This window comes from Callorhinus ursinus, unplaced genomic scaffold, assembly GCF_003265705.2.
Source record: "Callorhinus ursinus isolate GAN/ISIS: 27379988/994484 unplaced genomic scaffold, GSC_fseal_2.0 scaffold4, whole genome shotgun sequence".
In the NCBI taxonomy this organism is placed as follows: Eukaryota; Metazoa; Chordata; class Mammalia; order Carnivora; family Otariidae; genus Callorhinus; species Callorhinus ursinus.
The window spans coordinates 71,828,766-71,850,775 of NW_027397066.1; the positions used below are offsets into that span (position 1 = coordinate 71,828,766).

General features: G+C 43.2%; 1 protein-coding gene across 7 annotated transcripts in view; it reads left to right on the forward strand.

Annotated features, from left to right (window-relative positions):
• Window positions 1-2,211: 2,211 nt before the first annotated feature.
• Window positions 2,212-22,010, forward strand: part of HERC3 (HECT and RLD domain containing E3 ubiquitin protein ligase 3) — a 128,134-nt gene continuing 108,335 nt past the window's right edge. For 4 of the 7 annotated variants that reach the window (XM_025873421.2, XM_025873424.2, XM_025873423.2 and 1 more), the window contains exons 1-3: window positions 2,212-2,367; window positions 4,750-4,811; window positions 15,029-15,296. In XM_025873421.2, the coding sequence (XP_025729206.1) occupies window positions 15,071-15,296 (226 nt within the window). In that variant the 5' untranslated portion in view covers window positions 2,212-2,367; window positions 4,750-4,811; window positions 15,029-15,070. Of the gene's footprint in view, window positions 2,368-2,940; window positions 3,081-3,120; window positions 3,271-4,749; window positions 4,812-15,028; window positions 15,297-21,743; window positions 21,918-22,010 lie in introns of those variants that run through there. The other 3 variants (XM_073891941.1, XM_025873422.2, XM_073891942.1) reach the window with 3 other exon arrangements.

Here is a 22,010-nt window from a genome sequence, read left to right on the forward strand (position 1 = left end):
CCTTGAAGGCAACAGGGACTGTGCCATTTTGGTCACCAAGATATCCACAGGGGCTGGTATTACAGTAGATGCTCAATACACAGTATAATTTGTTAGGGAACATATGGGAAGTCAGAAAGAAATGGATGGAAGATGGAGCTATAGAAATTCAAAGAAAAAGTAAACCATGGCCTCTCAAACCAGTTTAAATATCTGTTATTAAGACTATTGTTGGTGCTGAGGCCATTCAAAGCATTTTGGTAAATGGAGAAGGACATGCTTGCTAAGGAAATTGGCATTTTATGTTGGTTCAATTAAGAAAATAAAATGAAGTACTCTGAGTATCTTCACTGATTGTTCTACATATAAGTAAGTTCCTAGGGTTCTGGATGTTTATTTGGTAAGGAAGCTTACAGTACCTCAGTTTGTAATTTAGACATACTTATATCCCACCTCCAGGCTTGAGTCTTTGATAATCAACTTCTCTCTCAAGATTAAATTTCATATGAAAACAATTACGGCAAATATATTGACCTAAATGCTGACTGATTACAAACCTCATATTTGGCACATGAAAATAGAGTCTCGCTCTTTCCTTCTCAACCATGAGGAACCTCCCTTCCTACCATGACTCCTCTCTGGCTGTTCCCCCAGCTCCTTTCCGTGATACCATCTCTAGGTTAGGGTTATGTCTTTGTGAGATATCTAGACCTCTGTGAAACAGCATAAGGGAATCTTGTTCATCTTGTCCTCAGTGTTTCTAAAGGTGTCCAGTGTGATTCAAACTTCAAAGGCTGAAATTTTCTTAGATGACCTTAGCTACCTGATAATTTGAGATTTTTCTTTTCTTTTCTTTTTTTTAAATAGTTTTTTTTTTTTTAAGATTTTATTTGACAGAGAGAGACACAGCGAGAGAGAGAACACAAGCTCGGAGAGTGAGAGAGGGAGAAGCAGGCTTCCTGCTGAGCAGGGAGCCCGATACGGGGCTCGAACCCAGGACCCTGGGATCATGACCTGAGCTGAAGGCAGATGCTTAACGACTGAGCCACCCAGGCTCCCCAAGATTTTGCTTTCTTATCTTTCTTGTCCCAGGAGCATTTGACAACTTGCTTTATTTCATTGAGAGTTCATAGGTCAGCCAACATTGACCCATCCCAGGAATATACCACCCCTCAAAACTTTTTTTTTTTTTGGCTTGGTCAATCTATCAGAGTTCCAGAACAGGTAACTGCAGACTTGACCTGATTTGAACGTCCTTGCGAAGAATCTGGCCTCAAAGGACCTCTCCAGTTCAAATAACAGGTTACAGAAATTCATCCACTAGGAAAGCCATTCTTTTGGGTTAGCGTGGTACTTTCCCAGGGTGTTCTCCTTCTGTGCTTCAAATTTAAGTGGGGAGTGGGGGGACAACAGATACATGAAGTCATCTCTGTGAGAATATTTTCTTCACAAGTACAAGGACCAAGGGAACTCTGAAAGCACTGTGACCTTGGGGAGGAGAAGAAAGCTCTGAGATTCAGTGCCAGGGAAAGTAGGGGAGGACAAACTTCTTTATCCATTGAAGAAGCCACATGGTGTCTTTCAGATGATAAGATTTAAGTCATCTACTCAGGGACTTCTTTTCATGCTCCCCAGCCCCCACTCTCCAGTCTCCCAAGCCCTCCTTGCTTCTGCAGCACCGCTCCCCTCTTCGACCCCCAACTTTCCAAGAGGGCCCAGGCAGTGCGGGCCTCTGCACCCGACTTCCTTCCCGCCTCCCTCCCACCTCGCGGCCCCGCGCTTCGGCTCCGCGCTTCGTCCAGTCTTGCGAAGAGGTATGAAACATAAGACTCCTCCACTGCGGAATAAAACGCTTACTAACTCACCCTCAGTTGTCACCCTCTAGATTTCCCTCCCATGCTCAAGGCTTTTGGTCACCTCTGCATAAATATTAAGACCCAGAACACAGAACCTGAAAAACCAACCGCTGATCAGTCCCGCTCGCTTCCCCGTCAGTGAAAAGCAATCCTATTCCGGCGCGAATGCCCTGTGTCTAGCAGCCGGTTCCTGGCCGACACACGCCCGCGCCGCTGTCCCCTCGCCGGGCCCGCGGGTCCTGTCACCTCCGGCGGCCCCCGCCTCCCTCCGGGGCCTGGGCCTCTCCCCGCCTCCCGCCCGCGGACCTCGCCGCCCCGCCTCCGGCTCCGCCGCGGCCGCCATTGGTGCCAATCCGCCCCAGAAGGGCGCCCATTGGCCGGGTGGGAAGTCATTCGCCCAGCACATTCCGCCGTCCGCAGGCTTGCGGGGAAACTTCCTTATTATTGTGACGCCGAAAACGGAGAAACCCCGAGCCGGGCCAAAGGGGCTGTCACAGTAGGAATCCCGAGCGGCGGTTCGGCGGCAGCCAAGGTACGCGGGTCGGGGGCCGGGGTTCCAGGGAAGAAGGCACCGCGGCGCTGCAGCCGCGCGACCGCCGCGTTCCGCGGGGCACGGCTGTCAGCGCGCGGCTCTTGGAGGGGCAGCTGCGGCTGCAGGGCGCTCCCCGCGACGACCTGGTGCCGGGCGCGCGGGGAGGTCGGGGCGCGGCGGCTGCAGCGCCTCCGGGGCGCGGGAGGCAGGCGGCGGGGCTGCGCCGGGGCCGGGCGCGCTAGGTGCCCTTCGGCTTCGCGCGCGTCTCCCTGGCATTCTCGGGGCATGCCCTCTGACCAGAAGAGCCCCGGCGCCCGGAAAGGCCGGAAGCAGCCTTAAAAATGGGAGCGCCCCCCCACCCCAACTCGGCTGCGTGCAGACCAGGAGGAATTGCGACGCAGAAAGTCAAAAAGAGGATCCTCCCCTTCCTCCTCGTCTGCCCCTATTTGAATTCCGGGGCTCCGGTGACACCCTCGCGGGGAGGAACGCGGACCTTTCCCCGCGTAATGGGAGCCGGCGAGGCCTCCGCATTTTGGGGGAGCCCCGGCTGCCGCGAGGAGTTTGCAGTGAGGACGCGGGGCTCGGCGTCCGAGCTGACAGCGCCAGTGGGGCCGCGGCGCACGGCACCACCCACCCCGCGGAGGCTGTGCCGGGCTCGCCTCGCCCCAGTCAGCCTGCGGGCGGAGCCGGGGCGAGGGTGTGTGTGCGGACACGTAAGTGCGTGGACCGGCGCGGGGGTGTCAGGAGCTGGGACGTTCGGGGGCAGGTGGCACTTTGAGTCATTTGTAAACGTGTGGAGTGGGCAAACCGGGACAACTGACAGAGAAGAGCATGTGTAACCTGAAACAGATGAGCCAGGGAGCGCGATGAGCAGCACCTGAAGCAACTGTGCAGTGATTCTGGGTATGCACCGCGGGCCCCGGGCAATGTGTATTTGAACTTTGCTTTTGGTCTATCACGGTTTTTGGCTGTTTTCTGGTTACATTGTTCTTTAGCTTTTAAATCAGCCCCATTAGGAAGTACCTTGAATTCATAGCTAAGCAAGCCTTTCAGGATTTTGCTTGCATTCATTACACACGAATGCTTTAGCAAAGACGATTCGAGAGCTCTCTTCCATTTTTGTACGTCTTCTGGCTCCTTCCACAAATAGGAAGCTATTTCTAGAACCTTTCATTTGATGATTTGATAACATCAAGTGAGCTGATTTTTAACTCCAGACTGAGAAGAAGGAAAAGTGAAATAAAATGAGGATTGGCAGCCTTTTTAAATGCAGTGACTCTGGAGAGAGATGTCTTGTTTTAGTAGGCAGATTACTGTGAAGCTCTCTCTCTCTCTTCTTGTACTTTATTTTACCCTGAGGGCAGGGGAATGACATTATAAATCAGAAAAGGGGAGTAATATATTTAACCTTCTAAAGCAAAATAGATGAATTACACATTATTGTCTGACCCCACTAAGGCTAGGAACCTTCTGGAGAAACTATGCAGGAATCAAGGAGGAAGGCTCAGAGCCTCTTTGGCAAAACTCCTCCTTTGGCATGTAAAAAAGAAACCATCGATTAGCATACAGTTTTACTTGTTCTGTATGTAGTTGGGTTTTTATTTTTGAAAAAAGAAACCGAGATTCTAAAATGTTCCAAATGGCGTGGGGAGTCGTTGGTTATAGCATTTCGTTCTGAGTAACAAATTTAAATTTTTTAAGATTTGCATAAGAATTAAAAAGAATTTTAAAAAGATGAGAGTTGCGCTCCTGAAGATACAAGATAGTTTTGCTGCAGTTTCAGAAATAAAAGTAATATTCTCCAAATTGAACGGGATTTCCTACATAAAAGATAGAAATAAAGTTATGATAATACATGAAAATTATGGAGGACTTTTTTCTTTTGAGAGACTTAAGGTGCCTCTCAGATAGTCTCATCTTGTTTTGCATGAAAGAGGATGTGGTGATGACAGGAATGAAAGAGAAAGTCTTCAAAACAGTTCTGGCAAAATAAGCTATACTGTGTGTGGTACATGGAAAAAATGGAGGAAAATAGACAAAATTGAATTATTTTTCAAAATTTTCTCTTTTTAACCTAAATGGGAGATTTAAAAATAACTTTATTTTTCCTTTATATTTACTACAAATACTAGTAACTTTTTAAGGTGCTACCTGTGTCTCAAGTTCACCTTTAGAGGCGACATCTTTGTTGTTGGTTAGAGATTATCTTACTGGTATTTAACCACACTCCAGTCTTAAGGTGCAGGTATTGGGGAATATTTAAGCTTGCATAATATAAAGATGTTCTTATTTTCAGAAGTTTACTTCTCATTTTCTTTTCAATAGCATGAAAGCACTTTGTAGCACCGTGCTAATGTTAATTATGATTTCTTTAACTTGCAGGTCTTCAAGGTGAGGGAAAACCATTCTGGCTTCTAGTCCATATGCCAAGGGTGTGACCTGTGGTGAGTTACCTAATTTCTCTGAATCCAGTTTCCTCATCTTGTTTTTTTCTTTTTTTCCTAAGATTTTATTTATTTATTTGAAAGAGAGAGACAGAGACAGTGACAGAGATAGTGAGAGAGAGCACAGGTGGGGAGGAGAGGGAGAAGCAGACTCCCCGCCAAACAGGGAGCCTGATGCGGAACTCGATCCCGGGACCCTGGGATCATGACCTGAGCTGAAGGCAGATGCTCAACTGACTGAGCCACCCAGGCGCCCCCAGTTTCCTCATCTTGTACATGGAGATAATATCTAACTCACAGAATCGACAAGAGGATTAAACAAGATAAACTGTGTAAAGGATTCATGTTAGTATAGCTGCCTAGATGGGGACCTTAACAAATCCTTAATGACTTCCCTCTGCTGTGATGTAGTGAAGAGAACACGGTGAGCCCAGGAAGTAGGAGACCTAGTTTCTGGTCTCTGCTTCAACCACTTACTTCTCAGAGGACCAAAGTTACTTGGCCTCGGAAGGCTTTAGCTGCCATTAAAATGAGGTTAGGAATTTAAGTTTCTTGCCTAGAGGTTGGATCAAATGGACTTTTAGGGTCTTTTTAATAAGATAATCCCTTTGATGATATAACTCTTTTGTCTTTAGACATTGACTACATTTGGAAATAGTACTTACTGGTGTCAGGGGCATGTGTTTCTGTGTGTGAACCAGTAACTGGATTAATATTGTAAGTCAGGGTGGATATGGAGGAAAGTCTGGCTATCTATGAGATTGTTTCACTCACCTCTCCCCCATCTCTGGCTAACATAGGTTCTGTTTGCCTATAAACATGGCCGGTGATTCCGCTAATATAAGCTCACTAACTGTAGGCAGTTTTCTTTAAACATTTATTTTCAAAATTGGTGAAAGGGTGGAACTTGGCTTCATTTTGTTTGTGAGATGATATTGTGTCATGGTTAAGAGCATGGACTCTGGGGCGCCTGGGTGGCTCAGTTGGTTAAGCGACTGCCTTCGGCTCAGGTCATGATCCTGGAGTCCTGGGATCGAGTCCCACATCGGGCTCCCTGCTCGGCAGGGAGTCTGCTTCTCCCCCTGACCCTCTTCCCTCTCGTGCTCTCTATCTCTCATTCTCTCTCTCTCAAATAAATAAAAATCTTTTAAAAAAATTTAAAAAAAAAGAGCACGGACTCTGGAGTCTAGAGGAGATTTGAATCCTGCCTTTGCCATTTACTAAGTTTCTATTTCAACTACTTTTTTTTTTTTAATATTTTATTTATTTGACAGAGAGAGCACAAGCAGAGGGGGAGAGAGGGAGAAGCAGGTTCCCTGCTAAGCAAGGAGCCCGTTGTGGGACTTGATCCCAGGACCCTAGAATCATGACCTGGGCCGAAGGCAGCTGCTTAACTGACTGAGCCACCCAGGCGTCCCTCAACTACTTATTTACATGTAGTGTCTTGGGCACTTAACCTTGCTAAGCCTTGAAGTTATTGTAAAGGGCAAACTAAATAATCTGTGTGAAGTTTTTAGCAAGACTCAGACACAGAGTAGGCTTGCAGTAATAGTAACTATTTTTCTTTATTTAGCAACTATTTATTGAGTCCCTACTGTGTGGCAGACACTTCTCTGAGGATTGGGAAATGAACAAAAGAGGCTCAGTCCTTCCTTCACAGAGCTTTCAATCCTGAATTCTAGCATGCCAGTGCTGTTGAGAAACCCCACCCTTTACTGACAACTTCAATTGTAGAAGGCATTCTACTTTCAGATCTGCTAAAATGTGGTGAAGGAGGGTGCATTTTAGAATGGAGGAAATACAGTATTATTTTTTTGTTACTGCAGAGGGAATGTTTCTCTAGTATTACCTGGAAAACAAAACTGTTAACAAACTGAAGTTGTGGGAGTGCTGCTTTTCCCCGATTTGGGTTCAAGTCACGAGGGCACTTAGCAAGCAGGGTTGGGCTCTTGCACTTTGCTGAGAACTGGAGACCCAGAGATGAGTGAAACCTATCCCCACCACGGAGAAGCTCCCAGCCTGTGTACGGGTGGAAATTGGTGGGTGAGATGCAAGAAGCAGCAACACTACCTCAGTAGTACTTTTCCGTTTCTTTTATTGTGAGGTAATTGTAGGCATAAGACAATATATGTAATATATGCGCTAAGAGGCAACAATAAAAGGACAGAAGCAGAACATTAGCCATGCCCATTGTGCTCCTTCCACATTGTACCTTCCAACTCTCTTGGCTCCATAATCATTACCTTATATTTTGTATTTATCATTTTTTTTTTTTTTTTCTTTTTTTCTTTGCTTTGCCACCACTATGTTTTTATCTACAAATACTTGTTTTTTTGTTTTTTGTTTTTTTAAAGATTTTATTTATTTATTTGACAGAGAGAGAGAGAGAGAGAGGCAGGAGAGAGGGAACACCAGCAGGGGGAGTGGGAGAGGGAGAAGCAGGCTTCCTGAGGAGCAGGGAGCCCGATGCGGGGCTCAATCCAAGACCCTGGGATCATGACCTGAGCCGAAGGCAGACGCTTAACGACTCAGCCACCCAGGAGCCCCTACAAATACTTGTTATACTTGTGTTTGGACTTTGTAAAAATTCATCATTCTCTAAATTTTTCTGTAACATTTTTTCCCCCCTCAACATTGCTTTCAAGGTTTAGCTTCATTGGTGCTTGTAGAGTGCATTCATTTTTGACTGCTGTGCCACAGTTTATCCATTTCCTTATTGATGGACATTTGGGTTGTCTTTGTTTTACCGATTTCAAACAGTGCTGACACAGACATCCTTGTGCATATATCTTAAGGTACATGTCCGTGGGGTTCTTGCTTCATTGTACAATAAGGTAGCCACTAGCCATATATGACTTGGATTAAAATTATAAGTAATTTCAGGTAATTTTAGTCCCTAAGTTGCATTAGCCACATTTCAGGTGTTCAATAGTCTTGTGTGGCTAGTGGCTACCATACTGGACAGTGTAGGTATGTAACATTTCCATCTTTGGAGAAAGTTTCGTTTCCAGCTTTCACTCATCTTTGTATCTCCAGTTCTCAGCATGGTGTAGGAGCCCTGTAGGTGCTGGGTAAGTTGGATTTTGTTGTTCATATGGGTAGGAGTGAGACTGCAATGCTGTGGGCTCTTCACATCTTCACCTTCACTAGATAATGCCAACTTGTTTTCCAAAGTGGTTATGTCAATTTACACTCCCACCAGCTGTGTATAAGAGTCCTGGTTGCTTCATATTTTTGACTTGGCACTGTCAGACTTTTCAGTTCTTGCCAGGCTGGTCAAGGGTCTTTTGAAGGCAGCCCAGAGTTTACACAGACAGCAGAGAGATCATTCTAGCTTCACAGGGCCCAGCACCAGGTAGTGAAGAAGGTACCATCTGTAATGGTCCCTTCTGGGGAGGGCTAGAAATGGTTCCTCTGCTGGCTGGAAGAGAGAACCAAAGTCCAGCTGAAGTGAAGGAGGGAGAGAAAGCAGCAAGGAGCAGAGTCTCATGGTGAAAACTTCTCTTTGCTTTCTCTGCCATTTCTGTCTGGTAAGTAACCTTTTTAACAGTAAAGCATATCATCAGAATGAATCTTCTTTGTTACTGGAGTTAATTCTGCATTTGAATTTTGGCTCCAGATTTATTTCAGGATTTGATTTGGGGAGGGCCTGCAGAGCTCTGAAGCCTTGTGCATTGCCTTTTCCTACCGTTGAAAAAGATCCCCCTTCTCCCCATACACCATGCGGGTAATGGCTTCTAAGCTTATTTAAAGGACGCTTATCCCTATTATGAATGAGATTAGAAGTCCTGCCCGAGTGTTATTTAGGTTCCAGTGGCGTTCAGACAAGGAATAAGAATCAGTCGTTAGGCTGCTGTGTGTATGGTCTGATTAATGAGACAAAGTTTAGGAATTGCAGCTTATCTTTTAGCATTCAGCTTACTAGGACTGATAAAAAGAGTTTTATCTACCCGCACCCCCCACCCAGAATTTGAAAGAAAAGACATGCAGAAAACTTTCTCCTAGCAACCTCGAATCCCCTTCATGAAAGTTATGACAGTTGGTGGTAGTGCTGCTTTGCTGTGGCACAGATTTGGCGGAACATAGCTAATGCTAACCACGGGGAGGAAGAAAGGAGTCATACCCCCAGCCTCTTTTGGGGACTGTCCTGTTTGCTGAGGGTCTCGGGGAAGAACGCTCGGACTAGGGAGTAACAGTGATATAGCAGTTGATATTTATTGATCACTTAGTACTGTATGTTGGGCATCATGCTAAGCACCCTTCTCCCCATTTTAGAAACAGGGAACAGTGGCTAATATCTTCCCCGAGATTTCACAGCTAGTGTGTGGTTAATTCAGGCTTGAACTTTAGTCCTTTTGACCTTTAAACCCTGCTGAGATTATCCTGAATCTTTTACCAAAAATAGATGGGGAGAAGGGCTGGGAAAAGTACCAGGTACGACATGGAGGGAATAGAACATCTTCCTTCCTTTTGCTTTGTGATGGGGAAGTCAGGCAGGAAAAGGAGGGGCTGGGACTGCAGTGGTTGGCGTAGGTGCTGAGCCAGAGTGCAGTCCTGTATCCTTCTGCAGCACTGTTCATAGTTGCGTGTTCTGAAAGGAAGGAGAATATTCCACTCCTCTAGGAGCAAGGGACAGACAGGGAGTGAGGAAAAATGGGTGGGAGGTCCTGGGAGAGCAAAAGGCCAAGTGATGAAGAACATTGCTGAAGCTAGACCTTAAATTCACGGATGCCAGTCGCTGCTAGATTTGGGGGTTCTTCTAGGGTGTACTTTTAAGTGAAAGCTGTATTAACGGCTGCTTCTCTGCACTGCGCTGAACTTCTCTCCTGAAAGCTAGACGATTTAGTGCCTCCTGCTATAGTTTTGGCAGAGCATCCTGATGACCTAGATCACACTTCTAATTAGGGTTTTTAATCCATTCATGGGAATACATTTTATTTGTGGTTCCTCCTTCGTTACTTCTTTATTTGGCTACTTGAAAATTCCATTACTATAACTCAGGTGGGAAGGATTTTTGAAGTTTTCTTGAACAATAGTTCTATTTGTCTTTTTTGAAATGAATCGTAGTAAAATCAGGATGAGGCCATACATCAGGCTGCTTACTCAGGCTTGCAGTTGGCCAAAGCTCCCAGAGTTCCGCTGACTCTCAAGGACTAACTCATGCTAAACAAACTTACAAGAGGCTAATACATCCAGGATGCTAAATTAATAGTGAGAAGTAGAAATGCCAAGAAGGCTGGGACATTTGGGTCAGCTGGTCATGGTGTTCTTTCCCCATAGTAGAAGCTGCCTCGGAAACCAAGTTATTTAAGGTGCTTGTTAATTATGGAATCTAAGTATGGCAAGTGTCTGGGTGAATTTAATGACTAATGTTGTGGAGTCTGATCTACCCACCTCCACTATTGGGCAGTGATTACTTAGCATTTCACGTAGGTTGACTGGTAATGGTACCCTTTCTCTCTGGACGGTGCTGGAGACATTGGGAAGTTCTGACCCTTTGGCTGGTTCCTTATTTTCTAGGTTCCTTATTAGATGGCATAATGGTCATGAGCACAGATTCTGGGCTTAAATCCTAACTCTGCCATTGCCTAGTTGTGTGATTTAGTCAAGTTCCTTCATTCTCTGTTTTATTATCTTTTTCTTTTCCTTTATCCTTTCTTTCTGGTTCCACTTTTTTTCATTTCTAAGTTAGACACGATAATAGCAGCACCTACGTCATAGAAGATGAAATGAGTTAATATCTGTGAAGCTCATAGAAAAAGTGCCAGACTCAGAGTAAGCTCAAATTAAGTCTTACCTGCTGTTGTTATTAATAATGTAATTATTAATAATATCAATCAGGACTTTTTTTTTAATTTCAAGTGACAAATCCAATTTGAACAATCTTAAACACAAAAGGGAGATTCAGACTGTATACAGTTGATTTTTGTTCTTCGTGGTAGTTGTGTTCTACAAAGCCACTGCAAACAGTGAAGTAGTGAATACTGAACTACTGTTCTTCTAGAAATACAGGATTAGTTAGGTTCCTGCTGAGAGCCTCTGCTCAACCAATCCGTATATGACCTTATTTTGTGTGTGTTTTATGCGTATTTCTGTTTAGATGCCCAGTTTAATATATATTTTTTACAAGTGATTAATTGTATACAATATTTCTTTATGACAGAACACTAGCCAAGAGGGTTTTTAACATTTTTCTGATCCTTGGTAATGCGATGGTGTATTTCTTTGGCTTTCAGCCTCCCAGCAATGCTGTCCACCACACACTACAATCATCTCGTGAATCCACAGATTCAGCTACTTTTCCGTCTTTTCTGTAGCTTCATTATGCACTGTAGATGTTACTTTAGCACTTTCCACAGCCACCACATATGTAGATCAGCAAATTCCTTCTTCCTTTTCTTAGATCTGTCCCATGATTGATTCATTAACATTGAACTCACAGCCAACAGCACTATACCTCATGTGCGAGTGAAGCTCATCTAACCCATGTATTTTCTTGGTGAGGCACAGCACAGCCTTCTTGTACTTAGGAACACTAGGCAGCATCAGCGCTGTGCTTGGTGGCATTTTAAATAGCAAAATCACCAACAAAAACTATAAAAATCTGAAGAGTCTGGCACCAAATAGACGGCAGAAAGACCACTTCTGTACAGTATGAGAGTTGAAACGAGAGGGCAGAGCATCCCCTTGTTTGACTTCGGCTGGGAATGTGTGCGTAGGGTGACTCAGATTTTTCACCTCTCTGCCCCTATCCGAGAAGGACTACAGAGATGCTCCAAGTATCGCTCTTGGGGTACAAATACATGTGAGTGAGTAGGTAAATTCACATGCATGGAGCCCACAAATAATGAAGAACAGCTGCAGTTGGGAAGAGTGAAGGTGGTGGTGCTGGCACCAGGCAAGAGGGGATCCCCCGCTAGGCAACATTATTGGGACTGGTTCTGTCTCTTGTCTTTGAAACTCTGTGGCTGGGAGGGTAACAGTGTCTTATAGGTATATCCTCGTGTGGCAGGGAACAGAGCTCGCAGCAGCCTCAGTTATCCTTCAGAGGCAAAAGGCAGTCTTCCTGTAGAGCTCCAGTGAGCTTCATGGGGAAGGACTCTGGCTCCCTTGGGAGTGTGAACCTATCCCTGAACCATTCAAAATGGCTTAGGGGCTGTTCTCTGATTGGTTTGCTGTGGTCATGTCTTGTGGCTTAGGGGTGGCCTTCTCTGGCTTGGTGGGGGGTCATGTGATGGCTTGTGGGGGTGGTTTTTTGTTTTTTGTTTTTTGTTTTTCCTTTTAAGATTTTATTTTTTTATTTATTTGACAGAGAGAGAACATGAACAAGCAGGGGGAGCAGCAGAGGGGGAGGGAGAAGCAGGCTTTCCTCGGAGCAGGGAGCCCGATGCAGGAGCCCGACGCGGGGCTCAATCCCAGGACCCTGGGATCATGACCTGAGCTGAAGGCAGATGCTTAACTGACTGAGCCAGCCAGGCGCCCCTGGAGGGGTGTTCTTTGATTGGCTTGGCCAGGGTCATGCTTACCCTTGTGCAAGAGAGCAGCAAATTTGTTACTAGATGAAGAGGGACTTTGGGACATGGATTTAAAAAAAGCAGTTGATAACACCCTTGAGGAATTTTTTTTAAACTAACCTTTATCATTCAGAAAGATTGCATCACCTTGAGTTGCAGCTTGCTTTTACGTTAAGTGGGTTTCAGCCATGCCCCCTCTCCCTGTTTTATTGATGAGTTGTGTTCCTTGTATGAATATACTGCTGTCTGTTTATCCAGCTTCCTGTTGATGGACATTTGGGTTGTTGCCATTTTTGTTTAGTATGAATAAAGCTGCTGTGAGCATTGTTTATAGATCTTTTTGCAGACATACAATTGTAGCTTCTTCATGCCATATTTTTAGACGCACTGTTTGTACTTGGCTGGTTAAGGGGATGGCTTAATGCTACAGCTGCCTAATCTCAGCCATTATCTCTTAATTCTGACTAGTTTCCCTCTCAGAGGGCAACTTTATTTTCAAATTTGCAGGGCATACTGTATTGTATCCTGACTACAGTTAGTCATTCTGCAAGTAATTTTTGTGTTCTTGCTCCTGTAGGTGACCTGCTTGGGAGGCAGTGTAGCCCAGTGGATAAGACTGTGGACATTGGCATCAGGCCTAGATTTGTAGCCTGGTTCTGACGCCTTCTAGCTGTGTGACCTTGGGCATGCTTCTCAGTCTCTCTGAGGCTTGCTTTATCTGAAAATGAAGCTAAAAATAGTATTTATGGCATAAGGTTGTTGTGAAGATGAAATAATGATATAAAATGCTAATTAGCACAGTGACTGTTGCATAGTAAGCTCTGTGATGCTGCTTATGTAATTATTGGTAGGTGAGATAAGACGAATTCACGAAACATTAAAAATGATGAAAGAAGTTAGTTGGGAAAATTAAATTATGAAAAGATTATGTGATTTTTCTGGTCTTTTAAAATGTATATATTACCCCCCTGCCCCAGTTTGTGCTTTATCTTGCCTCCCTTTGTAATTAACTCAAAGAATAACAGCTAAGCTTAATGTCCTTTTAGTTCTAGAGTCTAGACAAGGAATACAAATCTTGGGAAGAAACAGAACTTTTTGGTTAAGAAAGCATCTTGAGATTCAGTTTTATATTTTATTTTGGGTTTCTGTGCCTTTCCTGGAAGCCTTAAGCGTTCAAAGAGTAAGTCAGATAACATTACCATAGGTAGTGAAATAATATTCTGTGGTTTGGAAGTACCCCATTTTGTTTATCCATTCATCAATTGATAGGTATTTGGGTTTATTTCTGCATTTTGGTATTATGAGTAATGCTGCTATGAACATTTGTGTACAAGTTTTTTTTTGTGTGTTTTTCTTTTAAGATTTGAGAGAGAGCAGGAAAGAGCATGCATGCACATGAGTATGAGGTGTGGGGAGGGGCAGCGGGACAAGCAGACTCCTTGCTGAGCAGGGAGCCTGACATGAGGCTCCATCTCAAGAACCTGATATCATGACCTGAGCCAAAGTCAGATGCTTTACCGACTGAGCCACCCAGGTGCTCCTTGTGTACATGGTTTTGTGTGGACATATATTTGCAAATCTCTTGGATATATACCTCGGGATGAAATTGCCAGATCATATAGTAGCTATATATTTGGCCTTTTGATGAAGTGCCAGAATATTTTTCCAAACGACCTGCACATTTTTATGTTCCCCCCAGCAATGTAGAAGGCTCCAGTTTCTCCACATCCTCACCAACATTTGTTATTATCTGTCGTTTTTGATTATAGCCATCCTAGTGAGTGTGAACTGGTAGAACACAATGAGATTTTGTTTTTGTTTGTATGAAAGGGAAGCATAAATTTCTAAAAGGTGGTGAAACTTTGGGTTGGAGTCAGCAGGAATCAGCCAAAAGTTGATTGAGTAGCTGCTAAATCAAAGAGGTATGTTATACTGTGGTCCCTATTTAAGGGAGTTAGGCTCTGGCTGAGGAGTTAAGTTTTAAAAAAAAAAAAAAAAAGCAAAAAAAAAAAAAAACCACAGAGAAAGTCTCCAATCAAGACACTATAGTAGATGTGTCAGAGGAATGCAGGCTAACTGTGGCTGGAATGATCCCTAGGGGCTTTTAGGTAGGAAGTGAAGTTGACTCTGAGCCAGAAGGTTGTGTAAGAAGAAATGGCAGAGAAGATAACATTTTTTCCCCATTTTTCTTTTTTTCCATTTTATTATTATTAATATTATGTTTTGTTTTAAGTGGTGAATTATTACTGTCCAAGCTAATAATAGGTTACCTAAAAGAGTTAATTAGTTCAAAAAATTTTATAACATGAAATAAGCAGAAAACTCAAAAGGGGCAAGGAGAAAGGACAAGATGAAATTAGGAGGGTAATTTCCAGACTCTTATTGCCATAATGGTTTGCAAAGATTGTTTTAGCGAGTCTCCTGTATTTGGAGTTCCTTATCAGCGATCTAAAAGTTATATTCTGTTTATGTTCACTATTCATTTATACAAACAAAATTTGTTTAGAAATGTTTTTTTAAACTCCTACTGAAACACGAAAACAGCATCATTACTATAAATATTTTCAACGATGTTAATATGTATTATTTTGAGATGCAAGTTATCTGGAGAGTATTAAGGGGAGTGTTCTTTTTAAAATTGATTATACTTATTACTTAAAAGTTATTTTCTCTGACCTCTTTTTTTAAACCTTTTTTTTACAGAACTCTCTTCTAGGCTACATGACTCCCTGAAGGATCAGAACAATGTTATGTTGGGGATATTGGTCTCTGGGCCAACCTGGGATCAGCACCAACCTGCAAGGGATTGTGGCTGAGCCACAGGTGTGTGGATTCATATCCGATAGAAGCGTCAAGGAAGTGGCCTGTGGAGGAAACCACTCCGTATTCCTTCTGGAGGATGGGGAAGTTTACACCTGCGGTTTGAACACCAAGGGGCAGCTGGGCCACGAGAGGGAAGGAAATAAGCCAGGTGAGCACACCTAGTTTGCCTCCATGATTGGTGAGAAAGGCTGAGGAAAGGGGGAGAGCGTGTTGAAGATTTCCTCACTGAGTGTTTATCTTTCGAGAGGCTCTGATCTGGTGCAGGGATCCCTTGCTGTTTGGAACTTTTGTGTTCAATTCAAATCTTTTTGTCAGAAAACCAGACTTTTCCTTTCTCGTCTTATTAGATAACATGTAATATCACTGGCCGATGGAGGCGGGGAGGTTGATGAATTCAGAGTTAGAGAGATTTTTCTCTGGTAATTGAATGCTAAGACATTATGATCATTTTGTGGATCTGTAACCCTCACACAGTCAATATCAGAAGCATTTTCACCTCATTTTTCCTCCTAATTGAGTGTTTGTTCATCAGTTTTGGCAACATGCTTTTGTTTAGCATTTTGGGCTAAGCACTGTGCTCGTGTGAAGAGGTAGTTGAATGGGAGTTAGTGATGATGTGGCTCCAGGGATCCCCCGTGGAAGGATGTGTGAGGTAAGTTAAAGAATATGCTGGAGGGAGCTGGGGAGCGGGATCCATTCTGCCTTTAGGGGTCAAGTAAGAAGCATAGTAGGACTTTAGCGCGCGCGCGTGTGTGTGTGTGTGTGTGTGTGTGTGTGTGTGTATGTGTATGCATGTGGCAGGAACACTCAGCTTATTGCACACACCCTGAGTGTACCCTGTGGGTTTTGTTTTGTTTTGTTTTAAAGGCATGGCTATCAAGGTGCAATCCTTGTTCAGGGAATGTTGAATAGTGTGGCAAGACTGGTGATGGAGGGTGAAAGGGGCTGTACATATTTAAAGTCCTCTGATTTCAATTTATTTTCCTCCCACTTTTTCTGTGTGAGTTTGACCTTGAGTATATATATAGCATGAATGAATCTGTGAGGTACTTTCTCAGTCTTGGATTTTGGAAGTAGTAATGATGAAGTTTAAATGGGTCTCCTTTTGGTGAGAAATGATAAGGTAGGGTCTTCAGTTGTGACCATGTTGTGTTTTTCACACTAACATGGGCAGATGTCATTTTGTTTGTTACTTATTATCTTTTTTATTCAATCCAAATCAAGTGAAGATACTGAAGCTTCATTAAAGAACAGCCTTGCTGTTTTTTTTTTTTCTAGATAATTTTACTCTTTCATGTTTATCTAGGAAGGTCAGTTTGACATCAGGATGAGCTAAATTTTTTCCATGACACACTTCTCCCTCCTTTCTCATATTTATTCCCTCCCATAGCAAGTGGCTGTGTTCCATAGTTCACCTGCCCAAATGTCAGTATTAATTTATAAATTAATAATTTGACCATTGGATAAAGGGCCATTGGACTGGTCTTAAGCAAAATTATGAAGTATGTGAAGTATCATTTGTGGGCTTCTTCCCCATTCTTTGCCTACAGGTTCCCTCATTGGAGCCCTCCCTAAGACATCCCTTCAGGCCTGCTCATCTGGAGCAAATCCCAATGTTCTGTCAGGGCTTTCCTAACATGTGGGCCCTGGACTCTTGGGGATTTCAAGGAAGGAGTTTGTAGCATGAGCCATATGTTTGTACACCTTTATATGTACAATGCACCTGATCCTAAAGGTTTTCAAATGTTAGTAGATTCTGTTATTCATTGAAATAAAATTTCAGTAAGTGTGCTACCAATTCATAATTGAGTTAGTAAACCCTACCCATTATATCTTTTACCAATTGACATAAAAGTATAATATGCAGGAAGGTTTTTGATTTCTAAAAATGATTTTCTTTTTGGAAAAGAGTAAAAAAACCAAGGTCGTCTTTCCCTTCCTTCTATTAAAACTCACTTGTATCTTACATGAGACTCCTATTCTTGCTGTTTCCTCAAGTGAGAGCCAGTATCTAACATTAATGCCTAGAGAGAGATTAATGGCAAGTCACAGTCCAACAACTTGCTCCTTCCTATGGGAATGTGTATGTCCAGCCAGGACTTAAAGACATTTAAGGCCCACTTCATACCAATGATCCTTGAAGGATTTGTCCTCACCCTGGCCAGCCTTTGAAGGGAGGATTTTGGGGACCAGGAGGAGATCTTTCCAGGACTGCAGAGACAACACAGGGTGAACTCTGGAGTCAGACAAACCAGGTGTAGGCGTGACCTGTCTCTGTATTTCTGAGCTCAATTCCCTTTCCTGTAAAAGGAGACTGCCCGTTGTAGTGTAGCTCTTGATGCAGTAGATTCAGATGGTAAAGACGACTCAGCAGAGCTACCTGTGGCCTGTGAAAACTGCCCTGCTCCCGCCCTCCTGTCTGTCTGCTCTGTGATTCTGCCCTCTGGCAGCCTGCCCGCCCCCCCACCCACCTTTGTCTTAGAACCTGGGGTGAGAGGATTCAACCTGGGGTGGCAGGTGAGAAAGCAAACAAAATGCTTGCAGTCCAACCATCTCAAAGACCTGTGGGAGGCCCCATGGTGAACGCACCTCAGTGCAATGTGACATTGTTCCAGTGGAACCTCCTGACAGCTCCATGGAGCTAGTGGTGGGTGGTTTGTGGGCTCTGGGAGTGAGTGAGCAAGAGTAGTCACTGCTTCAGCCTGCACACTGGGTCAGGCCAGCGCCTCAGCCTGCCCCCGCTCCCTGTAGGCAAGGCTGAGTGACTGCAAGAGACTTGAGCTAGAGGTGCGTCAAGAAGGCTTTTGGATTCAGCCACACAATCCAGCCCATGCTTGTAATCTAAATTTGTAATAAGCAAGGCCCTAGTGTAAATTACAGTAGATTCCAGAAACTTCTGTTGTTGGTTAAGCTTGTCTGTTAATTATAAACTCCATAGCAGCTGTGAAATAGTGCCTCTTTGAATGGAAAGATTATGTGGGTGGGCACCTCCCTCTCTTTTAACTTTTTTCATTGGTAGGTGTGTTCTAAATTGGGGACCATTTGGGTTTATTTTTAATGACTGGGAAAAAGAATGAACTTGTTTTCTCCATGTGTTTTTTGAGAACTGTGACCTGGAGAGCTGCTAGGCAGAGGGAGGGAAGTCAGTGACAGACAGACCCTGTTTCAGGTAGCCTGTGCTGGCCCTAAGTAACCCCTCTGCTGTTTGGGGAGGGAACTTGATAGAAGAGCACTTTCTCAGGATGCTTCTGGGGGCAGTGGGTGGGTTTGTGATTTCAAGTCCACACCATTGCCCAGACCAGAGGACTTTGTAGTGTGAAGGATTAAAGAGTCAGGGGAAGGAAAGGTGGAGGAAGATGGGGTAGGGGATGCACTGGGATGATGGGATGAGACTCTTCTGTCAGAACGTGCACCTTGCGTCTGTCCTGCCAGTTGATCAGTTTATACACATTGTCTCTAATTGGCATGGTTGCCAGGGACACAAATTCATTTTTTTTTAGGAGGAATCCTATACCTGTGACATAGCGGTGGTATAAAGCACTTCACAATGATTTTAAAGGGTTTCTTTTTTTTCTCCTTGAGAGCATCTAATAGTTACCTATTGCTTTTGCTGTTTCTGCGGCTACTGTGCATTTCTCTTACCTCTTAGTACTGCTCTTATGTGACCTGCTTCCTGTGTGTCTCTGTGTGTGATGGGGAGAGGGCATTTCAAGGACATATCAAATACTGAAACTCCTGGTTATGAAGGTCCCATATCTTCCCAGTGTGTTGGGCAGCCTGGGGTTCTAGGTTGTGTATCTCTGTGACTCATTCATTTGTGCTTTGGCCAAAGGCAAAGAGCCCTGTGATTCCCAGAAGCATTTTTTATGGGCAGAATATCAAAGTCCCATCTAAACTCAATGTCCAGCTTTAAAAAAAAAAAAAACCAGTTGGATTATAACTGTTTTGTATATTCCTCTCCCATATGACTTTTTGCTCCTTCATTCTCCCCATCACATTGTGATTATCAACCTTACCTCTCCAAAAATCAGGGGTAGTTTCAGTGGTGAGAAAATTTTAGGATTATTAAACTAATTTCCACATGTTTTTGCCCATGAATTCATCTCATAATTTCTGAAGATGTAGAGTTACAGAACTACATTATAGGATGACTTGTGTGCCTTCCCGCCTTTTTAAATTTTTAAATTTTAAATTTTTTTCTTTTTTAATAAAGCAAGCAAAACATGAGTTTTTTCCCAAATTGTGATTTTTTTAAATAAGTAAAGTGACTAAACTATAACTGAACATTAAGCACATCTTGAAATATTTTGTTAAACTAAAATAGAAACTGGTTGCCCATAGAAAATAAATTCAAGGATTTTACCTTAGTTTACTCTGCTTCTCTTATTCCCATCCAGCCACATTGTCAGCCCTGTATTCTTCAGCCAAACCCACAGGTCTCCTCTCCCCATACATACTCTGATTCTTCATATTGGGATTTTAGCACCAGCTAATCCTTGTGTTATTAGGGATGTCTGAATTTATGTAAACCTCTTCTAACCTTTCTATTTTGAGTAGACAAAGAACTGTGGTAGGTGCAATTATTTAATCTAACTTCACTATGTTAAATTTTTAAAATTCTGCATTGACCTTCCGGGAAACCTTTTACATAGGAAACTTCAATGGTAACCATTTAAAGCAGACTCTAACATTTCTGTGCAACCCTGTTTGATTCATATCTATGATTGGTTCCTTTTACCTCCTCCCGAGTTAGTTTCTCTCTTTCTTGCAGGTAATTAATCCAGTTCACATTCACATTTTGTATTCAACCTAAGCATTTCCATAATGCCCATCACCATATGTAACAGCTCTCCCGCTGTTTGATAAATGGGGTTTATAAAGCGGAATATCTCAAAAGCGTCAATTCCCAGAGCTGTGGTTGCTGCTAACCCTGGTAGAAGTAACACTTTCAACTAGCTTACCAAGTTCCTCTCGGACATCTGAAGGACGAGGTAACTCTCTCATGTTAACCAGCTTTTGCTGAAAAGCAAACTAGCTGAGCTGAAAGAAAATGGAAGACATCCTGTAATGACTTCCTATTACTGAAGTGCATGTTCCTATGGGCATAACCCTGATATAAAAGGCAGAAGGTGCCACAGGAAATGTTCAGATCTCAACATTGCACTGTTAGAAACCCCGTCCCTTCCTCATTAGGGGTGGCAGGTGGTCCAGGAGGCTGCACAACCCTTTCTGATGATGATGACAACGGTGGGAGTAATCAAACCCTATGGCTGAAGAATTTAGCTGCGTGGACAGCTTTCTAGTTCAGACGCCTGGAGCTCAGGAGCAGTGTCATTTAATAATTTTATTATTATTTCTGGGGTGAGTCATCAAAAGTTACTTTTTCCTGTCTGTACTCGGCCTACTTTCTTTAAAGACACTTGAAAGTTTTAGAAAATATGTACTTATTAATGAGCATATTCTTTATTTCTTTAATTTTTTTAAAGATTTTAAAAATTTTATTTATTTGACAGAGAGAGCGTGAGAGAGCACAAGCAGGGGGAGGGGCAGGCAGAGGGAGAAGCAGGCTCCCCACTGAGCAGGGAGGCTGATGTGGGGGCTCCATCCCAGGACGCTGGAATCATGACCTGAGCTGAGGGCAGATGCTTAACCTACTGAGCCATGCAGGAGCCCCCGTTTGTGACTTAAAAATTTGCAGTGTTATTTTTAGGTAACTAACAGTGGTTTGCATTGTGATACATGAGACCAAGTTCATTTGTTAATTGTAGAAGTGGTTAACTATAGGTATTATAATCTCTCTTCCTCTGGACGTGCGTGACATTTTTAAGCTGATTAATCCTCCTGATAGTTCTATAAAGTAGGTCAGTATTACCATCCCAGGTATATGTAAAGGAGAACAGGAAAGGGAGTTGAGTTTCAGTTTTGCTTGGGTGCTGACAGTTTGGTTTTAGTAATCAGAAAATTTTGTTGATGGACATCTTTTTAACCGCAGGCTGCTTGGAAGGGCACAATAGAATTTTATTCTTAAACTGTTTTTTTTCTTTACTTTTAGTCTTCACTCATTCCTTACAAAAGAAACAAAAGGATATAAACTTGGCCACCAAGAAGCTTGTATTCTTTAATTTACTGGTTAAATGCCAGATATACTTAAGGTGCTTTGATTAAAGGTATGGAAAAACAGTTCCTTTTTCATCTTTAAAACTATCAGGTGACTGCCAGCTAATCTGGGGGAAAAGCACACATGATAATTCACATCTCAGGCTGATAGATTTTATTTTGCCTTGCAGTTTGCCTCTTGTTCTTTCTTCCTTTATTTCCTTGAATTATTTACTTCCTGTCATTGATTCAGCAGGTGTTTACTGAGTGACTAGACTACTAGGTTCCTCATTTGTCACAGTTACTGTCAGAACACAATGCATTTAGTGCAGATCCTACCCTTTGGGAGTTTACAGGCTAGGTGGGAATGTAAGATGTGTTCCTGTTGTTTCTGTAACGATTATGTAATCCAGTTCACCATGTGCCAAGCAAGTGATCAGGGTCCTAAGTGTGTCAAAATAAGAGTTGTAGTGAAGAGTCAGGTCTAAATCAGGTCACCAACATTGCTACATTCAGATTTCTCACAGATGCCATCTTTTACAACCACACACATATAAAGTTCAAGTTTATCTTGGGTTTGTGAGCTTTGTGGGAGGAGTGAAATCTAGCAGTCGGAGAAGGGGCAGCTTTGGAAATGGTGTCATTCTCCAGGGATTTTCCATGACGTTAGTGGGTAAGTCCACCTTTTACTTCTGAATTTTTGTGTTGCAGTAACAGTCTTGTCATTTTGATGATCTCTGGTATACCTTTGGTGATCTGTGATCTT